This window comes from Aulonocara stuartgranti (assembly GCF_965226115.1).
Source record: "Aulonocara stuartgranti genome assembly, chromosome: 3".
In the NCBI taxonomy this organism is placed as follows: domain Eukaryota; kingdom Metazoa; phylum Chordata; class Actinopteri; order Cichliformes; family Cichlidae; genus Aulonocara; species Aulonocara stuartgranti.
The window spans coordinates 51,677,768-51,701,646 of NC_138941.1; the positions used below are offsets into that span (position 1 = coordinate 51,677,768).

Below are 23,879 nucleotides of genomic sequence, written 5' to 3' on the forward strand. Positions count from 1 at the left end.
TTAATTGACCAAGTATGTGTACACATGCAGGAGTTATTTTTCTTTTGCTCTAAATGTACTTCACATTACACAGACAATAACAACACGTACGTCATGTTTATACACATACATGCAGTGGTGCAGACTGTGAAGATGTTGGAATAGATGTTAAAGTTTCTAAAGATGTGTAATGATGTATTGTTTCATAATAATAAATACATATTTTAAGTGAAAATAAATACATGCAATAATTAAATACATTTTTCAAGCAAAATATCCGGAGGGAATTTGGATTTGGGAAGCTTGGCTGTGTTGTTGTCAGTTTGATATCTTTAAGTTTTGGATTTTATTTTATTTAATCAAATTTCTGACAAAATATGAATTAGTTGTATTTCTACAACAAATACACATTCATTTAATCATCTCACGTAAACATCTGTGCAGCGGACCATCCAAAGCCAGTCTTACTCAACTTTGTAATTATCAATGAAAAATTTAATAAAGTTTATCTTTATGACATGTTGAGAATGATTATAGAGAGAGAGAGCTTTAATCACTGGCAGCCAGTTATAAGCCAGTGTAACATGTTTGAATCTCTCCACTTACTTTCATTCATTGCCTCTCCTCCTGCAGGAGAGAGTGTGCGACAGCCCCTCGCTCTCCCCGTCTGTTGACGAAACCAATACTCCTCTGCAGTCGCAGCCCAGCAGCTCAGCCTCCAGCTCGCCTGAAAGACTGGGTACACACACACACACACATACTCATCACACACACAGCAAAGAGGCAGATTAAATGCAAAAATCTGAGAAACCATGCAAAGTACTCACATTTCCGCCTCTTGAATCAGAGGATTTGCTGCTTTCTTTGTCACATCAATGTAAACTGTGTACTTTGAGCTTTTTTTAAGTGATTTGCTGACTGGTTATCATGAAAGTAAGTTTTTAAACATAAAAATAAATCTTTAATGGTTTTAAGCGTCTTAAATATGTCTAATTTGGTTATGCTGTCTTTCATTCTTGAACACAGGCAAAACATAAGTTTTTAGTAATTGTCTTACATTTTTTTAAACAAAGCAGCATGTATAGTAAAGATCTTACACACTAGACAACACACAAGTAGGAAGATGTACATGTATGCAAACACATGCGTCCACACTGTAATGCCCACACATAACCAGAGCATGCTTTCGTTCAACAGGACTGGTGTCAGCTGATGCAGATGTTGCGCTGACCAACTCTACTCCACCCATCAAGAAAATAACAAAGGACAAAGGTTGGACCACACACTCGCACACACACTTAAATATAAGTGAGGATATTCCATTACTCGCCTTAATCTAAGCCCTCTCCCGGTTACTTCTGACATCTGATAAATTTCCTCACTTAGGAGGGCTTTCCTCATCTACTGTATTCACACGCACACATGCAGAGACAAACACACACTGAGAAACAGAAGAGTCAGGATGTTCTGCCCCTCCTATTGATCACCTGTCTCCAAACCATCAATCAGATGAGCAAGGGAGGGAGAGATGGATAAAAGATGGATAGATGGATGTGGGGTGGGGGTGAGCGAGGAAAGCTAAGTGAAGGAAGCGTGGCTAAAAGGGGTCAGGAGGTCACGCACTAAAAGCAAGCAGGGCCTCTCCTTCCTCCTTCACACTCTTTCTTCTCCACCCCCCGTCCGCTGTATTTTCCATTCTTATAACACATTATTCTTGTAATTCCTCTTTCTCCATCCTCACCCCCTCCCCCCACTTCCACCTTTCACGCTCCTGAAGCTCCACTGCAGACATCAGCAGGAGTGCTACTTCCTTTAAAATCAATAAGGGCTAAAGAAAAATAGATAACTCGGTCTCGAAGATTGTCTTCTTAATCCGATATCTGCGGTGGAGTCAGGCCACGTGACCCCCCCGCGCCAGCCCTCCTTCATAAATGTGATGGTGTGTTGCCTTTTATAGTAGGCTCTGTGAACCAATCAGAACTGAGGCTTTTTAGACTGTGTTGATGTTAGCTAGTGAAAGCATCAGAATTACTTTAAGAGCTTTAAGGTTCACAAACACAATTTGTTTCACATAATTCAGTTGTTGCTTTTTATCTATCAGAGGAACTATCTAACACATAAACACTCTGCCATGTATGGATGAATATGAAAGTTTTCCCAGATGGAGGTTCCTAATACAGTTAGAAAAGTGTTGATTACAGGTGGCAGATTTCTCATAATCTTTAAAATGATTCATTTAAAAAACGCTTTTTACCACTCGGCCATTAAAGGTTGATGTTGTCGACACCTGCCTTTGTGAATACGATAATTGACCGGTTCTTATATAGAGCTTCTCTACCTGAGTTCTCAAAGCACTTTGTCCAACTTGCCTCATTCACCCATATAAGCACTTTTTTTCCTGTGCTTAAGTGTTTTCTATCTAACATTCACACTCCGGAGACCAACTTGACTTAATATTTTCTCCAAGGATGTTTAGACTGAATGAGCCCGGGATTGACGCGCCAGCCTTCCAATTATTAGATGACCTGCTCTACCCCCTAAGCCAGGGGTGGGCAATTCCAGGCCCCGAGGGCCGGTGTCCCTGCAGGTTTTAAATGTGTCCTCCTCAACATGTCTTGAAGTTCTCCAGAGGCCTGGTAACAAACTAATCATGTGATTCAGGTGTGTTGACCCAAGGTGAGATTGCCCACCCCTGACTTATACCATAGATGAATCCACTAAAAATCACAGATTTCACTAGCTGGGCCCATCTCCTCGTTTTAGGATTGACAACGTTTTAGTAGGTAAAGGTGAATGCTTGGACATGAATTGGCCTCGAAGGGGACTGGCGACGGCTCCTGGGCCTGGCAGATCCCCATGTACTAAATAGAAGTGAAGAAGTTAAAGAATTGAGTACAAGGAGGGAGGGAGGGTGGGGCACGTAAGCGAGAATGAACAGTTGCAGAACTGGTGAAACCTATATAGATGGCAACCGGAAGGAGCGTGTTTAGAGGCGTGGTCCCGCTCCTGAAATTCAGATACATAATCTCCAAAAGTTTGAATCTTGGGTCAGAGATCAAATTTTTTGAAAATCTTGAACATGAAAATCTTCAAGAACATGATCATTCGAAAGATGTCATGTAGGATTTTCAAACTGATACAACAGGTGTATACACTAAGAACCTTGGATGAGTTTGAATCTTGGTGAGTTTAAACTCTAAGTCGAGGTCAGTGATGAAGTTTTATCAAACTATTAATGAAACGGAAATTAAATGTAATTTATTCAACTTCCGCTGCATTTTGTGTCCGTTTGCAGCGTTTTTCTATTTGCTGGTGTTTTCTTAAGTTACAGTCCGTTTGACCTCTCAGGACCACCGTAAGAAAAACCTAACTTTGTGAACATGATAACTCCAGAACAAGGCGACGTAGGATTTCCAAATTGTTACCATAGGTGCTTGTAGTAGAAACTAAAAGGGAAGCACTGACGGCCACCTTTCATTTTTGGAAAATAATGGGTGGGAATAAACCAGGTGCATTAAGTTCTAGCTACAGTGTCGCTACCAGAGATGATCTCGGCGACTCAAGACAGTGATTGTGATTCCAGAAGAGTGATTCCAGAAGAGTCTACTCTTTTACGGAGGCCGCATCAAGCTGCTTGCTATGAAGTTTGTCTGTGAAGAAATTTTTTTGAATGATGGAGCAGCCACACTCCTGCATGTGAAAGGATGAACCCTAACCTGAGCGTCATTCTGCAGAACGCTTTACAGAACCGGGTCATTTACGCATATTTACTCGACTCTGAAACTCCCAAAGGCTGCTTTTGATGTCGGTAAATGAACGGGGTCGTCTCCTTTCCTGTCTGGAGATTTTCAGATGTGGGTGAAAGAGGGGTGACGCACTGCAGAGGACGCTGGAAAGCACAAAAAGTCCATCAAGCAGACTGTTTTTTGTTTGTTTTTTTAACAGCTTGTTGTGCTGTCGCATTTTGACATTCTAAAAAAGGACATGATACAAATCAAGTTGTTGAGTATGGTTGGATCTACTAATTGGAAGGATGGTGGTTTGGTTCTGGTTCCTCCAACCTGCATGTCAAAAAGTCTATGGGCAAGATCCCGTGAACGTTAGATTCAAAGTTCTTGGTATGGAAAAAATGTGGCTGAATGAGCCTTTTGTAAGAAGCTGCTTTAAATTTAAGTACATTTACCATTTAATTGATGTTTAGAATTATTCTATATACGTTCTTTATACATTAGTTATAAATAATAAACAGACCTACATTTTTCCATGTATATAATGCATTCTTTGCCTTCCAGGTAAATTTAAGATTGTTAAATGCCACAAAAATCAAATATTGTACAAATGATTCACTCTAGAACAAAATACATATGTTAGGATAATTTGACTCCTAAGTCTTAAGGAGTTTATGTGCTAAAAGGATTTTATGTTTTATTTTCAGATAGACAGGAAAGTAACCTACAATATTTACTGTGTCTGTAGTGTAGTTGGTATTGTTGGAGAGTGATTCAACAAAAATTATGTATTGAGTAAAAAAACTTTTAAAAGCCACAAAAAGACACAGGAAGTGCTGCCGCTCCTCTCTGGGGTGTTAACAGACCACAATGTTCCCTGTGGCCTCGCTCCATCTGGACGGTGTAGTGCAGTAATTACTGTAGCAGAGCAACATAATAAACCAAACTTGTTATCAAAAATGACCTGACAGCGCTTCAAATCCTTGGTTGTATTTTTATTGTGTCTTTTCTTTAAATGGAAACTTGGAAGTTGACATGAAATTTCATTCATAGTGTTTTTTATTCTTTCTTTAGTAGTATGAGCTGTAGTATGGATGGTATGAACTTCAAATTGTAGCCAGCCAACAATGAATCTCTTTCACCATCTATTGATTTTTCAAAATAAAAGCTCAAATATGTCTGACACTGATGAACATTTCCTCCAGCTCCTGTTTTTGTTCCTTTACTATCTCCTTGTTTGTTCTCCTTATTTAATCTACCTTTTTTTCTTAAATCATTCTCTGCTCTTCCACCTCTTCACCCTTTATTTATTCATTATTTATTTTTTGGCCAAACATATTTTAGTGAAAGAAATCAGGGTAAATATATGAAAAGCCTGCCCGTTTTCAGTGTTTGATAATGAAAGGGGTGGCAGGGGTCTGAGTGAAAAGCAGAGGAATAAAAAAAATGGAGGTGATGAATCAGTGAAGATGGAAACATAATAAGGAGATAAAGCAGAAAAAGAAGCATTTTGAGGCTCAAAGCAGCTATAAATGAGAAATAACAAATATTGTAGTTAGTGTAAAAGGGCTTGCTCATAGTGGCAAACTTGCAGAGAATTATGAGTCGATCATTCAGAAGTGACAAAAATGTTCGTAGGGACCAAAAACAGAGCTAAAGGTGTGTTAGTACTGGACCTGCAACTGGAAGATGGTCAGTTTCTACCTTAAAGCTTGTTTCCACCACTCCAAGTAGCCAAAAACCACAAACTAGAAGCTTAACATAGAAGGATGAACAGAAATAAGGAAATTAATTGCAGAGAAATAAGGAAAGGAGCAGGGAAGACAAAAAGGGTTGAAACGATAGAAAGGATAACCTGACATGGATTTAAGGAAATGGGGAAAAGAGTAACGGAGGGAAAAAAGAAGCATGAAAAGATGAAGATGAAGAAAAGAGATGAGCTGAGGTGGAGAAATAAATGATGAAGGAAGATCTGGGAACGATGGGAAAGGTAGTCGAGGGATGTGTGGATGAAGTGGCAGATAGGGGATGGAGATTTTGTGTGTGTGTGTGTGTGTGTGTGTGTGTTAGAGTGCATCTTAATCAGCGTTAATTTCACAGCAGAGTTAACCCAGTTGTCAGTGTGTTAGGCATTAAGGGCTGAGCAGACACTGTGACGCACTCACAATGAACACACACGCATACACACACAAATCAAGGATGTCTTTAATCCTTGCCAATTAGTACCCCACATGATTGTCTGAATACTAACGACCTCAGAGTGTGTGTGTGTGTGTGTGTGTGTGTGTGCGTGCGTGTGCGTGTGTGTGTGTGTGTGTGTGTGTGTGTGGGTTTGGTGTAATTGATTTCTGTGACGCTGCTTCGTTGCCTTTTATACCTTAGTAAACATTTCATAAACTTCACTCTGACTTCGTGACAAGTACTGTCGAAGGAACCTTTCTTCTTTTTTTGAATTTGTGGAGCAGGGTCCTCACAAATTAAGACAGCGTCTTAAATGAACCAGGCAGATAAACCATTTCATCAGGTCCAAAATATTTAAAGTTGCCTGCTCTGTTCACTGTTTCTCACAGAGGAGTCTCCGCTCGGACAAACCCTGCCGCCCGGGTTTCCTGCTCCGTTCCTGTTCGCTGACGGCCTGTCGTCAGTGGAGACCCTCCTCACCAACATACAGGTGTGATGCTGTTCTCACTGTCACTGTCGCTTTAACAGCCGCTGGGAAAAGGCAGCAGATGGACTCCAGGAGTACGAGGGACTTATTGCACTTTTTTAATGCTACTGCAAAGAACACTACAGCAATATTACATTAGGTCATATAATTCTTATGGTTGCATATGTTTGGAATGAGAAGCAAGACAGAATACGTGTGTGTGAATGAGAGGGAAGCAGGTGGAAAGGAGACGAGGTAGTGAGGGTGGATGAGTTTGAATACCCGGGGTCAACAAAGACAGGTGACGAACAGAGTGGGTGACGAGGAGTGATCTGAGAGAGAAAGATGAAGAGGATGTAGATGGTGGTGCTGTTAAAAAGACAAGGTGGACACGATTAGAAATGAGGGACAGCTCAGGTTGAGTGGTTTGAAGACAAAGTTTGGACATGTGCAGAGACAGTGGGTTAATGAGTTAAACAGTCACTTGAACATGATGTAACAGAGCTGATGCTTTTGTAATGAGCATGTGTATTAGCTAACTAAAGTAAGGAAACAAACACGTATGGTCACAGTCTGTAATCGTGACATTTCTCTCCTCATCTCTCTGTTTCAATAAAGAAGTCCTTGAAAAAATTAAAAATCGGTAAAAATAATATAATTTGGCAGATGCACTTTAACTTATACAAAAGAAAAATTCATATATACAAATTGGGATTTAATTTCTTTTCTTTTTTTTCTAAGTACTCCTAATTTAAACACTGACGACACGGCAGGTCTCTGTCTCATCTGCACGTCCTGAACAGTGTTAGAGGTTATAAACTCCAATCTGTGCACTCAGGGCCTGCTGAAGGTGGCTGTGGAGAACGCCCGGGCACAGGACAAACAGATCCAGGCGGAGAAGAGGGAGCTGAAGATGGAGCTCTACAGGGAACGGGAGATGAGAGAGAGTCTGGAACGACAGCTCACCTCTGAACTACAGAGCAGAGGTTAGAGGAGGAGGAGGAGGGGGGGGGGCATTTGACAAGTTCTTTGAAGATGAGCCTCAAAAGCAATGTTAGAACATAAAGGGGCCGTTAGAAAGAATGGAAATTTGCCAGTGAGTTACATGGTAGATACAAGACGAGCTATCTTCTTCCTCCAGCCTCCATCCAGAAGCGGCTGAAGAAGGAGAAGAAGGCCAAGAGGAAGCTGCAGGAGGCGCTGGAGTTCGAGTCGAAGAGGAGGGAGAGAGTGGAGGACGCTCTGAAACACTCGTCCTCGTCCTCCCCTTCTCCTGAGCCGCTGCACGCTGCCAACAACAACAACAACAAAAAGAACGGTTTGTTTTCTCGCCGCCTCCTACTTCTTCTTCTTTCGTCTTTTTAAATTCTTCCCTTTGTCGCTTTAGCTCGAACTGCCTGCGTTTAAAACTGCTTAAATGTTTGCCTGTTAGATGAATGATTTCCCCCCCCTTCAGCCTCTTGTTTACCCTAACAAGCAGCTTTAAAAGCAGAGTTATAGGCTGCTGCTGTTTTTCTGTCGTCCTTCCATAAAATTCGGAATAATCACCAGCAGCAGTAAACGTGCAGTTAATCTGTCTGCGTGGCACCGCTGCAGAAAAACAACGCCAGCGCAGTTTGCAGCACTACGTCTCGTAGAAGCAGCTCCACGTTTGCTTCAGGTTGGTGCTCCTGTGCAGGCCGATGGCAGTGACTATGCCTGTTTATCATTAATAAGGAGAAAAGAAGCATAGCAACGCCCACCGATGTGATTCTCACGAAGAAAAAAGTTTAAAAAAAAAAACACTGTCTGGGGCTGGACCCTCTGTGGATCCGGTTTGTCTTTCACCTGCACGCAGTTACAAGGTGCTGTTTGTTTTTTATTGGCCGACCCACTGAGACTCTGTCTTGTCTTTGTGTTACAAACCAGACGCTGCTGTAGCCGAGGACAAACCTGAAGTTAATGGGAACCAGCAAGACAACGGCGCTGTACAAGGTATCCACACACACACACACACAAGCGCGTGCTCATTCAGACACAGTCACGCCGATACACACACGCGCAAACAACATGACGCAAGGTGCCATACGTTAACAGATACACACATGGCAGGCACATGTGTGTGTTGGGGCCCATTTGAGATCAGTGGAGACGTTAAGCAGGCGCAGTGGCCTCCCTTTGATGTGCACCTCAACAGACACGCATGTGACGACGAATGTAAATATTTCACAGAGCTCATGTTTAAGTGTGTGACGGCTGCGTGTCAGTACGCAGGGCTTTAAGCTCTCCGTGCTGGAATTCCAGCGTGTCTTAGATTTGACAGTAAATAATATTCATGGGAACTAATCCTGCTTTTTGTTTAACTGTCCTGTAGAAACACGTTTTTCTATAAAAAGACTAAAAGAACATGTCATTGAGATACCAACAACAAGAAGAACAGAGTGACTGAGCTACTTGGCAAAAGCGACTTTGTATCAAGGCTACTTGTTTGGTTTTTGGGCCAGTTTGAAAGTTCTTATTGGCCCGTTACTCTGCATAAACACTGTTGGGAAACCAACTGAGCAACAAACACTGAAAATTATACTTGCCAGCCACTTCTACTAGCAGGCTGGAGCTCCTTGTACCTTCAGAACTGCCTTCATTCTTCATGGCGCACATTTGACAAGGTTCTGGAAACATTCCTCAGAGATTTTGGTCCATTGACACGACAGCATCACACAGCTGCTGCAGATTTGTCAGCCACGATGTGAATCTCCCACTCCGTTTAAAAACTTCTTCACCTTAACTTTATTTCAAAGTTCTAAAGCCTACCCTGACCTTAATGGCTGAGAACTTGCAGGCTTTCAGCAGGTCATCTTGACTATGTCTGCATACCTGGTATGCGATTGGCTGATTAGAGTTCTGCATTAGCAAGCAACTGACCAGGTGTATCCAGAGCCATTAAATGGAAGAGTTACGTCATCTCCGTTCATTCCAGTGGAGTTTTGTTTTTGTTTTTTTTTACAGCAATGGCAGATCCTGAAGCCTTGCAGTAGTTCTGAAAGTTATCAAAAGATGCTAGGTGCGCGATAAAGATATAATAGCACAGAGGTTTCATATGCAATGTTTCAACTGCCTTCTGCGCACCCGTACATGACCCACGTGACAACCCTGAATTCTGAACCCCAGCTGACACAACTCTGACTTACTTACGGGCTCTGGGTGTACCTGACAAAGTAGCTGGTGAGTGTACTAAGTGTATTTGTGTGCACATCTTCTTGTACTTCCATCTTTGTCTGGATCAGTTTAAGGTTTTTAAGAAATGTATAAAGTTTTAGAACAAGATAAACAATATTTATGGATTATTTTAAAATCAAACTAAAGGTTGAACAATTAAGAAAATAGGGACATGCTTATTAAAAAGCCTGTCATAGCAGAAGGTAGCTTCTGGCTGGGCCCGGTTCTTCCACATGGCTCTTCCTGTCATTGGGGACTTCTTTCTCCCCACCATCACAAAGAGCTTATTCGGGGAGGCGGGGTAAATACAGAAAGTAAGAGGAAAGAGAGCAACAACATTAGAAACATCCTTGACGATCTTTTGGAATTTGTTTCAATTTTCAAAGACAAAGGACATTATTTAACAAAGATTTTGCAAAGTGAAGCAAAGAGAAAGATCAATCTTTAAGTCAAAACTTGCATTTATTCGAGTTTGCATTTCTTCAAAAGTAGTGAGCTGTTCAGTGGAAGACATTTTAATAGAGTGCAGACTTTCTTAAAAGCTTAGTCATTTAGAAAATTCTTTGTTATTACTCACAGCAAACACATTTTAAAAGGACTGTAGTAAGGTTAATCAGCATATTTTGAGACTTGCAGAGACTAAACATATGGCGAGTTATTTTTAGATGCCAGCAGCACTTGGTTAAAGAAAAGATCCAAGTCTGGTTTAAAGACAAATTCCAGACTGAGTTTATTTATATTTCACTAAAACCACAGTCGTGTCTAACCCGAGCAAAACTGATTTCGTGACCTGCGTTTAACTCCAGCCTGGGCTCAAATGAGAGAGTCGCAAGCTCTGCACTCCTCCTGACAACTTCAGTTCAAGCTGCCTGAAAGTGAGACGACAGTTTAGTCAAATAGAAGGTTAAAGTGGGATTTGGCAGTTTAGGAAAAAGTGACATGCCTGTTTTCTGACCAGTGCTACTGCTGCCGCTCTGGGGGTTACTACACTTTGTGGATTTAGCCAGCTCCGTTCTGTGTTGTATGGGGGGAAAGCTTGTTTGCACCACTGTAATTACCCATCCACAAGTCAAAATTTCAGGTTATTATCTCAAAGTTTTAACTTCCTCACTCTAAATTTTGAGATAATAACCTAAATTTTCAGCTTATCTATGCAAACAAGAAACAAGCTTCCATAACTGTCATACTGTCACTGGACTGTCGTAGTTTCATGGCTGCTTTCCGGCTTAAAATGAATAAGCAAATGCCATGTAAAAGAGCCAAAATGGAACTTTAACAACACATTATATAGCCTGTCTGATTAATGTAACTCGTAAATAAATGGCAATACTCGTGTGGGCTTTAAATTTCTTCCACTTTGTTAGATTAAGTTGATGAGCAGACTTTATCCTTAAAAGCACCAGGACATCCTCTGCTGCCCTGTCCTTCTGGCAGCTCTCTCCATCTTTAAAAGTAAAGTTTACATCCAGTAATGTTGTAAACTCTCTGTAAATACAGCTACAGTGCCGCTGTGTAGCAGAACAGATGGACACACATTTGTTTGGTGATGTTTGTTGAGTAGATTAGATTTTTTTCCCATTGAATTAAGGCCTCTGCACATCAGGCGCATAACAATTAGGCAAGCTAAAAATGTTTTAGACTCACCTGTTAATCACACGAACCACGTGATGTCACCGGACAAATTCAGAATAAACAGATATGGCCAATCAGACCACTGCATTAGGCAACAGGTGTGCTCGTAGCTCAAAACATGCAACAGTACTGATTATACCTCTCAAATCGCTCTCTGCCTCCTGAAATGTGATCCCATCTCTGAGCTCAAAGTGCTCCACTGACATCCTGAAATATGTACGAAAGCTTCAACTGCTGGATCAAGCCATCAGATTCTCCCTGCTGCTGCCTTCTCCTGGGAACTGGATGAACCCAGAATCTCAATTTCTTAATTTTCTTGTCTAGAACCATCAGGACCATCTCATTAATGCTTGATGTTGATTTCATTTTTTTATTTGTGTGCATTTTTGATGATGAATTTTTAACAAAAACTAACACTTTTGAACAACTTCGGATCCGAAAAGTTCAGAATTTAATATTCTTGTTTTTTTCACAATGCGCTTGGTGTGTAACAGCCGTTGACGCCGAGGTGGTGGCGGTAAGACATGCGAGCAGCCACACCCAAAATTTAAAGAAAAATACATAGTACCACCACCTCCACAAAGTCCACCTTCTTGGACTGATGGTGCTCCTGAGTGTCGCTCACTAAAGCTGCAAAGCAGAATAAGTACCACCACCATCTCCAGCTGTGGTCCAGGATGAGAGACTATAACGGCGACCTGATCAGATGACCTTAAGGAAAAACACAAGACAGGAAGGCCTGGAGCTAGGTTGTTAAGTCTAGGCTCTTTCAAAATAAGAGCATGGCTACTGTTGGGATTAAAGAGGCGATAGTAAATCGGTGATATCTTTGGCACACACAGATGAAAATGGATAAAACGAGTGCCGACTGTTAAAAGGACGTGTGTTGGTTGCGGGGTGGGACTGTGGGGTGACATTAGTTTCTGATTTGTTGAGCATCTCCGTGGCCTCGGGTGGAAAGAACGGCAGGCTGTAGCGCATGAAAAATGAACTTGCTTTACTTTGTTTGGCAGTTTCATAAATAATAGACTTATTTACTTATTAATCAAAGGTGCACCTCTGCGGATGGGTCCGGCCCACTTTAACCTCCGGCCGCAGATGAACATAACCTGAAGGAAGCGGCGCTGGAGTCTGACTGTTTTCAGGTGGAGGGGGTTGAAAAGTTGAGCTGAAGTGGAGGAAAGGTCCAAGTCCGAGTTATTGGTTTGGAAGTGCATTATGCCAATGAGGGTCCTCACAAGTACAGCGCCGGTGTGTGCGTCTGTGTTAGTATGCATGTGTTGTCCTCTTTCCACCAGCTGTGCTCAGTCCTCCCTGACATTGAAAACCTTCACTTGAAACTCTGCGTGTGTATAAATGAATATCTACAGGCGCACACCGTGTGTGTGTGTGTGTGTGCTCTGTACCTGTAGTTGTGCATTTCTGTGTGTGTTTGATCCACACTCTTGTGAGACAGGGAACTCTAATTAGCTCTCACTCCTCTTTAGACCCCTTTTAGATCCCCTCTCTTCTGCAAGCCAAGCACTCCGACAAACAAACACACACACACACACACACACACACACACACACACACACACACACACACACACACCCCCACCTGATTTCATTAATGTTGATTGGCCCAGTAGGACCCCTTTGCACACACACACATAGACAAATACACACTCATCCCTCCTGCCATAAAAGCATTTTGCACCTATGGTGGTTTACTTACACACACAAACACACACACACCTCTCCCCTGCCTCTCTCACCTTCCACACTCTTAATTAACGAGTGAGGAAGAAAAGTGCTGAATACAAAGAAAGACATCGCATTACAATCAAAAAGAGAGAGAACGAAGGGAGGGAAAAACGATAAGCAAGGGAGGGAAAGCGAGAGAGGGTTAAAAAGAAAGGAAGTGAGATCCGTTTCATTTGGTTGTTAAAAGCTGACCAGGCTAATTGGCCATGTAAAAAAAAAAGAATTGAGGGAAATTAAGACAGAGAAAAGGAAGTTAGAAAGGGGGAGAGGGCGAAGAAAGTGGAGAAGATTTCGAGGTTGTGGGAGGCTCTGAAGGAGGAAGTTAAAAGATTGAGATGGTGAAAGGGGAAAACTGAAGGAATATAGAATAGAAACATGGCCAAATGTAGGAAGAGAAATGGGAGAGAAAGGGAGAATTGGGAAAAAGAGAGATGCGAAAAGGGAAGGATTTGAGAGGGAAAAGGCAAATATGGGCTGGAAGGAGGGTGTGGAGTGAAAACAAACAAGAGAAGGGACAAATAGGATGGAGGATGGAGAAAAAGGAGAAAGGTTTGACTGAGATGGAGAAAGAGAAGAGGAAAATGATGTCAGAATGAATGAAAAGAAAGGACAGGGAAAAGTAAGCAGAAGAAAGGAAGAGGATGATGAGTTAAAAGCAGTAAAATGAAGCAGGGAGAAAAGGTTGATGGAGCGAGGGGAAAAAAAGCAAAGGAAGACAGGGATAAGAGTAAATGTGTGGAAAAAGAAGAGGGAAAAAATCAAAGGATACCAGATGTTAGGTGGAAAGAGCAGGATGAGAAGGTGTCCGTGCGTATATGGACATCGTTTTTATATGGAGTCCCAGACACGTGAAGGGGGAGCAGAGGAAGGGTTAGAGAAGAAATGAAACAGTGAGGATTAAAAAAGATGAACAAACCAGGGAGGAAAAGTGGGGTGCAGTAGAGGAAGAGGTGGGAAAGGAGGACAGCAGGAGGAGGAGGAGGAGTGGAGAAGGTGGAGGAAGACTAAGCAGGTTCCTTGGGACGGAGTTGAAAAATGTGACCTTGTTCCGAGACCTGGTGACATTTTCTCCACCCTGCTGATAGACTTTTAACAAGGCAGGTCAGCGTCATTTTTAACTACGACAGCAAACACACACGCACACACACACACACGCGCACACACACACACACACACACACACACACACACACACACACACACACGCGTGGGCTGGAGGTGTATTTTATAGTGACAGATAGAGGTGAGAGGGAAGTGTACCGAAGCAGTTACAAAAAGGCAAGACTCAGACTCACAAAGACTCAGCTGCTTCATGTTTTGTTATTTATTTTAGCAGATAATAATTTGAAGAAAAGAAATCAGTAATAAAACATCAGAGAAGAAAAAGGAAACCCGAGTGCTAAAAAGCGAGTTATTCTTAGTCTGTAAATGAATGTTTGGAGCAGAAACAGCCAGTAATTCACAGCTTCCTGGTTTTCTTTTGTCTTCTTTGACACTGAACTGAATATTTGGGCGTTTCGTGAACAAAACAAGTGATTTGTTGATTTGGGCTTTGGGAAAAATGCGATGGACACATTTGGTGCTATTTTGTAAGAATGATTAAGTACTAGACAATTCATTAAGGGCTTCAAGTAACAATTACTTTTATTACAGATGTATTTTTGTTGATTATTTGTTTTTTCTTTCCTCGAGGAAAATATTGGAAAGCATTTTTGCCCAGCACGATGTCGTTGGCCTAAGGTTTCATTTGGTTCCACCCAACAGTCTAAAACTCAAAATACATACTTGTCATTAAGGGTACAGGGAGGATCATCATGTGGCATTAAATACACATTTTATACTTTATGGGGGAAAGACTTAAGCTGCGTTAATTTTATTAATAATAACTAAATGTAAATTTGATCATCAGAAAATGAGCTTGAGGGTCTGTGCGGACGTCCTAACTGTTTTTTCGTGACTCTGCAAACTGAGACCTGTGCCGTGGACTTCAAAGTAGTCTACCAGGAATGAGTGCCTGGCCGTTGGGTCTCCAACTCCATGACCCACAAATATCCCTGGAACATGGACTGATTTTCCTGACCGTGGGCCTCTTGTGCTCTTCCTAGACACACACAGTTCAGTCAAACAGTAATACATCACGTATGACTTTGAACTTACATTTGCTATTGTGAATGTATATACTCTTACATTATTTACATTCTTAAGTGGTCTGTAATCTAAATAAATGAACAGTGAGTAAAGTGCTACCTAAGGTCTCAGTCACGCAGGCCTAGAGACTGGTTGGCAACCCCCCGACAACCTCTGAGGATGTTGGCATTTGCTGAGTGTTGATAGATAAAATCGGTCACCAAGGGAGTGCTTACCAAAAGTCTCCTTAAGATTGCTTTGGTTGGAAGCAGATTGTCGCTTCGATAGATCACGTCTGCAAACACTCGCTGAGTGGGAGCAAAACTGGGAAAAATGGGTAATAGAATGGAGACTGTTGCATCGAATAACGCACAACTTTTAGTTTGAAGCCAAAGTCACAAAGAGGTTGCGCAACACAGTTTACTTCTTTGCAACCAATTTCATATAGTGACTACCAGCAACCTCCAAGAATACACATTTTAGGGTAGTTGTCAGTTGGGTGTGTGTGTGTGTGACCAAAACAAAGTAGTGTTTCAGGAATGTCCTACTGGGAGGAGGCCCCGGGGTAGACCTGTTTCTCAGCTGGTGCAGACATGCTCATGTGTTTCCCCACATGAGCAGGAGAAGGTGGGGCGAGTGTGGTCTGGGCTTGTTCTGGACCCAGACCCAGATAAGTGTCAGAAGCTGGATGGATGTACGAATGGATGGACATCGAATTTACCAAACACTATTATACTTTCAAAAAAGCCCTTTACTTCAATGATACCGTACATAAAAAACAAATGCCTGCTTATGCCCTTGTGGGCCACAAATGCAGGCGAATCTAGGCTCGTTTGGTATGAATTTGCCTGCGGGGCCAATAATTTTGCACTTCCTTATGCAGAATCTTTACACATAAGTTCAATATTCAGGCAAAATCTCAAATTACGCTCTGGGTGCAGCTGCTCAAACGTGAGGCTCTGCTGCTTTGTCTGTTTTTTTGTCTTTTGGACCGCTAGATGCACAAAACAAGACATTTATAGAGATTTCCTGGAACTGTGGGAGCCTGGAATTGACATTTTCAAAATTTCCACCAAACAAAGAATAAATAACAGGTCAAAAATAAAACAGATTAGTTCCAGTGGACAGTGGAAAAATGAGCGCAGCCATAGAAAAGCAAGCTGATGTGAAAGTTTTTGATATTTTAACTGGAAGAAGTTACAGGTTCGAGTTTTAAGGACAGCACTGTCGGAGGGGATCAGCGCGGCTCTCCACTCTTTAAGTTGCAGGACAATTTTTAAGCACCGGGCCAAACCTGCTGCCTAAAGGAGAAAAAGAAAGGACAGGAGAGGACAGAGAGAAGAATGGGGCGGGATAAAAATAATATGAGAGTAACAGATAGAGGACAGGAGGGAGCAGAGGGGAGGTGAGGAGGAGGAGGGGATGCATGTAGAATAGAGGGATGAAAGAGGAGGAGAGGAGGGGGTTTGAGTGGATTGTGGAGTGATAAAAATAGGGAAGGGCAGGAGATGAGAGGGATGAAAAGGAGGGAAGGCAGGGAATATGAAGGAGGAAACGAGGGGCGAGCGCGAGATGAAAGAGAAAATTTAAGAAAGTTTCTTTTTTTTAAGTCCAACACAGAGACCATGGGTCTGTTTCATATCCAAATAACAAAGAATCATGAGCAGAGGACAAAACGAGAGGGCAGGAAGATGACTAAGAGCTTAAAAAAAGTAGTAAGGTAGTAGAGGGCAGGAGAAAGAGAAGTGCAGGGTGGAAAGAGGAGGGAGGGCAGGTTTATGGTTGCTGTTATGCAGAAATGTAAACACTTTGCAACGTTCGCAGAAAACAATGACACCGCAGGGAGAGGAAGGTTTTCACACGTGTGTGTGTTCCTGTTGTATGCATGCGTGTGTTCGGGGTTTTAGTGTGCGCACGTGCTCCTGTGTGGGTGGGTGCAGCAACAGCACTACGGGGAGCGGAAGGAGAACGACGGAGGTGAAATGAGAGGGAGAGAAAAAAGAGAGGAGGGAGAGTCGACCCTGGCAAAATTGGAGAGACGAGATTTCTGTCGTAAACGGCATAAAGGGAGAACAAGTGAAGAAAAAATACTTCCTGCTTTAATGATCATAAAGAAAGGGTGAAGTTCCTGTGCAAACGTCTCATTAGACTTTAAACTCTGCATTTTTAATGCGCTTAAAGACACTTTAGCTCAATTTTAGTTGCTACAAGTGGAAATTTTAATTCATATGGCCAATTTTTGGAGGAAAATGTTTACTGAGTTAGCCTTCAGGGAGTATAAATATGACAGCGGAGGAAGGAAAGAAGCAGGGATAATGTGTCACCACCTTCTGGATTTCTGTTTTAGGTTAGTGCAGTCGTTCCCAAGCTTAATATTAGCCAATTTCTCAATCTGGAAATAAAAACAACAAAAACAAGTTTTTGGCCATACCAGCTCCCCATTTTTACCTGCTGATGATTTACATACTGAGGTTGATTCCCAGCTTTATTGTCAGCAGTTCTTAGCCTCTCCTCCCTTTAGTTAATTATAGTGTTCAGTCTTTGTTATTGTCATCACCCTGCTGGCATCACCAAGATTGTGAACACACTAACTCAAGAATGAGGATTTTCAAATTAATAGCATAGATGCATCTACTGAAAATCACAGAAGAGTTCAAACCTCATTGACCTTGAGTTCAAGTCAAGCTCAAGTTTTCTCAAAATCTTGTGAAAATGATGACTCGAGAAAGATTTTTAAGCTGATACCATGGGTGCATCTACTAGAACCATGTTTGAACCATGATCATAGTGCATCATATACACACTGTACAGCTTACCTGTTGCTCAGTAAAGAATGTTCAGCTCCTTGAGCAGTTTTGCAGTAGCTGGATGGGCGGATTTGCAGTATGTAAAATCACTCCATTGGCACATTTGGCGGTCAGACAAACTAGCTCAAGGTATTGCATTAAGAAGGTAAAAAAACATCATTACAATTTAAAACTGGCTAACCTTTTAGCATTCATCTGCTCTGTAGCAATGCATTTAGAGTTAGGAAATGGGTTACGTCCAAGTCACACAGACCCCTAAGTGATGCCATAACAGCCAAGAATCCTCACAGACTTCAGCAACTGGTGAACAAAAAAAATCGAAACTTTCATTCACGTGGGTGGTTGGTGTCAGGGGATACACATTTCCCCCCAATGACTGGTGGTTTCCAGGAGGTCACAGACTGGTCCCTAGGCCTGTGTAACAGCGGCCTTAGCTTCACATCTACCCCTTTATAAGGATTTTTTCCCCCATTTGGCAGACTTAAATGGAAATTTCATCGCAGAAGAACTCTAGTCAAGAAGAAGAACTCGTTATTTTCCAAAACAAGTTTTGGAAAATAACTTTGACCTTAAAGAGCAACTTATCTCCAACGTTATCCCTAAGTGTTTGGCCTGGTAGATGTTAAGGGGTTAATATTTTGCCAGTTGTGTGTGAAGCTGTTTTTTTCCTCATTAAATTATTCCATTAATGTCATTTTAAAGGTCTGGCAAACAAATTATTGTTCTACCATCTAAATGTATAACCTGGGCTTTTTGCAGTCTGCTGACCTAGGACTGAAACATTACTAAGGAGACAGACACAAGATGCACATAGATCTTCTTCTTTATGATCTGCATGTTTGGTTTTGCATAGGTTTTATGCCAGATCCCCTTTGTGATGCAGCCTTCCCCTTTTATCTGGGTTTGGGATCAGCACCATCACTGGCTTGTGGCTGGGTTACAAGATACAAATAGATAATGAAAATAATTAAAAAAATAAAATAGTTGCCTAGTTTGATACAATCACTTCCATAACTTTATCAATGTTTTACCAAAGAAACAAGTTCTTCAGTTATTTTAAGGTAGTATCTAAATTTATTATCACTGGGATATAGGGATTGCTGGAATCACCAGTCAAATATGATGGAAGCTGAGAGTTTTCTGACTTTGTGCCAAAGGATCCCCCCCCCCCACACACACACACACACACTCAGTTTTATACTTTTATATTTGCTGTTCTAGCATTTTCCCAAACATTTTGGTTGTGGCAGGCCTGGAGACTTTCCCAGCAGTCAAAGGACGACACATGGGTTACACCCTGGGCAGGTCGCCAGTCCATTGCACCCATGAATTCTAATAATTGTTGATTCAGGAATCTTTGAGTGCTATGCTAGCTGCATGTGCTACCTTTTTTTTCTTTTTCTTTTTTAAATGACATGTTTATGTTTTTGCCTAGAATCGCGGCCGTTTCTGAAGACTCCCATGATGTTCTAGAGGGAGACTCCGCCTCCAGAATCCCGGCCCTGCACAGAAGAACTCCACCAGCCCACTTCCACGGCAGCCTGGATCACCACAGATATGACCTCCCCAGGCGGGACTCTATCTTTGCTGCAGAGCGACCTTTTTTTGACGTTGCTATGATAAAAATGGGACTACTAAGAGACAAACTCCCTATCTGGACGTACTTTGGGGCCTGTCTCTCTACCTTCTCTTTCTCCTTCTTCTTCTTTTTAGACAAACTTCACTCCATTCATTCCTCTTTATCTGTCCTTGCAGCAGAACTTGTTCCTCATTTGTTTCCGAAACTGAAAACTGAAAGTCATTCCCAAGGATTTGAAAAAAAAAAAAAAAAAAAAGAGGCAGCAAGATGTGACTGGGCTGGATGACGTCAACATACTCTCAAATTCGGACAGATGAGAATCAACATGGTTGGACATAATTTAGAAAAATCAGTTAAAAGAAAAAATTCCAAGGCTGTTGATGATTTGCAGGAGCTAAAAAGTTTCAACTCTCACTCTCTAAGTGTGTCGCTGGACAAGAGAAACAAAAAACACACAAATAAATAAATAAATGAATAAAAGGGAGGCATGTATAAAATATCAGGAAGGAACAAACTGAAGATGAAAAGAGGAAAACAACTTGGGAGGCTATTTCTGTCTTGTGTTTCATTAATTTTTATTTTCCGTACAGGGACTGAAAAGAATGCATGGGAAAACTTTTGTGTTGTTGTTTGGCTTATTTTAACCTCCATACACTCCTTAACTTGAACTCTCCCTTTTCTTCCCCCTCTTATGAACTCCCCACCACCTCTTCATTTCATTTCTACCTCTTATTTTTTTTAAATCCTTTTTATTAAACCCCTCCCATCCTTCTGTATATTCCCACTGCCCAATTCCTCTCTTTCATACTTGTTTTTTTCCCGTCTACCTCTTCGACGTCTTCTCTCTCCCTCTCTCTGTAAAGGAGACATTACTCTGAAAATGTTGGATGCAGCTTTTCGATGTATGAAGTATTTTCTATCACCCTTAAAACAACCTATGGAATCAGTTTATGAAACAATGCAAGAGTTAAAAAAAAAAAAAAAAAAAAAAAAAAAACCAAAATGCAAAATGCAAAAAAACAAAAACTGTTTTTTTATTGCAATGGAGTGATTTTTAGACACATACTATCCTAAAAGTATGTCGAATTCTCTTCCTCTACATTTGACCTTTTCACATTTTGATGCCCGTTCCTGTTACCAGGAAGTGTTAGTACAGTTTCTGTTGTTTGTCAAACTAAAGATGGGGAGTTTATTTTATTATTATTGTTGTTGTTATTATTATTATTTTTAACTGCCCTGAAAAAAAAAGGTTTATGAACTTTCTATAACTCATTCAGTTTTGCTCCTTTTCTGTTGGATTTGAGAACTTTTCAGTGATCAAACGTACCGCAGGTGAAGACGCTCTCCTGCAACATCAAACACCAGAAAGCGTTCACTTCCTGATTTTCTGACCTACTAAGAGTGCAGACTGTGTTGAAGTTTTGTTTATTCCACTGCGTGTTTTGTTTATTTGTTGAATTACTATTTGAAAAGTGTACGGGAGGAACGAGGGAGGGCTGGGCCAGGGTGGGTGGGCTTAAAGGGATATTAAGTGTAGATAGAAATGACATTCAGCGTTTTCTTGATTTTTGTTTTATTATGTTTTTCTCCTGATGATCTCTCAGTCTGTCACTGTTCTCTGGGTTTGAGCTGACTGCAAATATACAGTATTATAATGACTGCTGTCTCCTGGTGTTTTACATCATGAGTTCATGTACGTTGCTGACTTTATGTGAACGGCATCATAAGCTAATACGATTTAAACACTCTGCAGAGTTTTGAACCGTAAAGTCCTACGAACTGTGACACCACACTTTCTTGTATCGAGTTATCCTTGTGTTTACAGAATTTAATGCTCTATCACTATGTTTTTTACAGACATGGGGGAAAAAACTACGCAAAGCAATTGTGCTCAGTGTATTTCTGGTGGCTTGAGTATTTTTAAATTGGATGTAATGAACGAACAGCAAGGCATTGCGTCAAGCATGTCTGATTACTAGGAGTTAAATTCAGATGAAAACAATTACGATTTCATCCTAGGCACCCATGGAGACAATAGTGGGTGAGGTCACAACGGCTGTGTAGGTCATTATTATGCACTCCAGGACAGAGGTGAGTAATTAATTTTCCCATGAGGGCGCACATGAGAAACTGGGCCGCACTAGTAAGCTCAACTAAATTCTACTTAATATTAATTTGATCTCCTTATGTTGTTTGTGCGGCCCTCCACAACAGTCCACATGGGACTATTGTGGAGGGCCGCACCATGTTTCTAATGTAGGCCCTTGAGAAAATGAACTCTGTCCTAGAGTGTGGATAAATCATGTAGATAGCTACACACCTCACACAATGTTTTCTTTGAAGCTTCAGTCGCAGTTTTTTAGCAAGGTTAGTTTTTTTTAGACAAGAAGAAGTTCCAGTAGTTGAACAGTGTAACAGACTGATATAATACCATTTTACTCACCAAAATTAAGTTGAGAAACTTTCTAAGATTTGTTTTATAATTAAAAGTGAATGTCTGAAGACAAGGAGAGAGAAAGAGTTGAGCCAGAAATGCCCAACGACAGATACAATTCTTGATTACAGATTTGATCATTATGATCCAACTTTTTGCTTTTTGTATTCATTTTCACCACAACATTTTATCTTGTTATAAATCAAGCACACCCGGCCTTTTCAGAGGAGTATTTTTACACTCACTCACTGTTTACGTCAGCTTTAGCCCATTTGAAAATGAAGAAATCTTTGAAGGTTGCCTGTTTGGGTCTGTCTTGAATCTTTCCGTTTTTTTGTGTCACTGATGATTTCACACCACTGATGATGATACTTTGTTAGATTTTGGAAAAAAATCATCACAGATGGTATTAAAGTCAGACATAGGACATGAAGTTTCACTAACAAGTTAATTAACGTGTAATTAACAAGTTGTAATTTACATCTTGTTAATTACAAGTCCTCAGCCAGCGAGCACACCCTGAATAGTCCTCCTCAAATTTAAGATAATCAAAATTTTAAAAATGGACTTAATTTTTTATGGAGATTCTGTGTTTATAGCTGTAGGGCAGTGGGCTATTTTTTTCCATAGACTTCTACAGGACAAGAAGTCTTTATGCATCCACAGCCATCACCCCCTGCTCACCATTAAAAAGAATGCAGGTGTGAACCATTTGTTTGTTTGTCAGTGGTGAAAATACAAGAGTTTCCACAAACCAAGCATGGTTATTGTTATTGCTATGGTGCTGCTTTGCCTCTTAAAAGCCTCCAGACCATACTATGTGCTGCAGATTGTCAGGACTAACAGGAAGAGTTTTGCTCACGAGCAAATAGGTTACTGTTTCATTAGCATTTCATGTTTTGCCATGAGAACAGGCTGGCTTTGGTCTTCAGATGTCTGAGCGTCTCTCATCCGATCTGCTTCTGGGGTCACACAACTGAGGTGTTGGTTAGTTATGCTATGACTCTTTGCCTTGTGGCCTTCTCTTTACCATCTAAAACACCCACTGTTCTGGGCATCCACACAGATTTGAAGCCAGACGAGCAGAGACCATAGAACGTCAAAGACATTCTAAGAGCGATGACAGACATAATAACCACGGGCAACGCGAGGTGGGCAGGTTTTGAGTTAACCTTTTATCAACTTTTAAGTGAACGACTGACATGAATACCAATGACAGTGAAGGATAACATTGATTGACATGTTACAGGGTGGTAAATATAGATTGGCACTTAGGCAACTGGAAACCGGAATGTCCACTAGGGACCAACAAAGGGATAAATGACAAAGAAATCACTTCCTGTGAGGACCATTACTCCTCCTCCTACTACTACTCCTTCCACCTCTTCTATTAATATGAAATTTGAACTTTAAATATAAAACAAAGACATTTGTGTAAGATGAAACTCTTCAAACAGTTCAGTAAATCTGTGATTAATAATGATTAAGGTGTTTGCCATAAACATGCAAGGATAAAGCTCCTGGGTGACATCTGATTCCAGAGGACAGAAGAACAACTATCCGGGATAAGGAGGCATTTTCACACAAACACTCTGGTATTTCAGAAGATATTCACATACTCACACACAGATAACCACATAATACAAATAAGGATTGGCACTTTGGTATTCTGGTAATGTATTTTGTGGCCATACACACACACACACAAGCGCAGAGGGCTGACAGTAAACACACACACGTCGTCTATGTTCCATTTAGACTGTATATTTACTCTGCATTACGGGGTTAATGAGGTGAAGCTTTCCCCTCTCTCACTCACTCTCTCTTTAATGGATCTCTCTCGCTCTCTTCCTGTGCTTGTCTCTTATTCTCCTCTCATTCCTGCCTCTGTTTTCTTTCCTTCTCTGTTTTCCTTTTCTCTTTTACAATCATTCCCACTGTCACTCTTCTGACCTTTGCTTTCCATTTTTCTGCCCCTTCTGTCCTTTGTTTCATCTTCTGTCTCTT

The 23,879-nt window shown here is 41.2% G+C and overlaps 1 protein-coding gene across 1 annotated transcript in view; it reads left to right on the forward strand.

The window, feature by feature from the left end:
* The window catches only part of LOC309703795 (dachshund homolog 2-like), a 116,896-nt gene extending 95,799 nt beyond the window's left edge, over window positions 1-21,097 (forward strand). Inside the window, exons 6-12 of the mRNA XM_082528701.1 lie at window positions 613-718; window positions 1,177-1,251; window positions 6,278-6,378; window positions 7,193-7,340; window positions 7,496-7,672; window positions 8,263-8,328; window positions 19,295-21,097. Coding sequence (XP_082384827.1) covers window positions 613-718; window positions 1,177-1,251; window positions 6,278-6,378; window positions 7,193-7,340; window positions 7,496-7,672; window positions 8,263-8,328; window positions 19,295-19,332 — 711 coding nt within the window. The 3' untranslated portion in view covers window positions 19,333-21,097. The remainder of the gene's footprint in view (window positions 1-612; window positions 719-1,176; window positions 1,252-6,277; window positions 6,379-7,192; window positions 7,341-7,495; window positions 7,673-8,262; window positions 8,329-19,294) is intronic.
* Window positions 21,098-23,879: the final 2,782 nt, after the last annotated feature.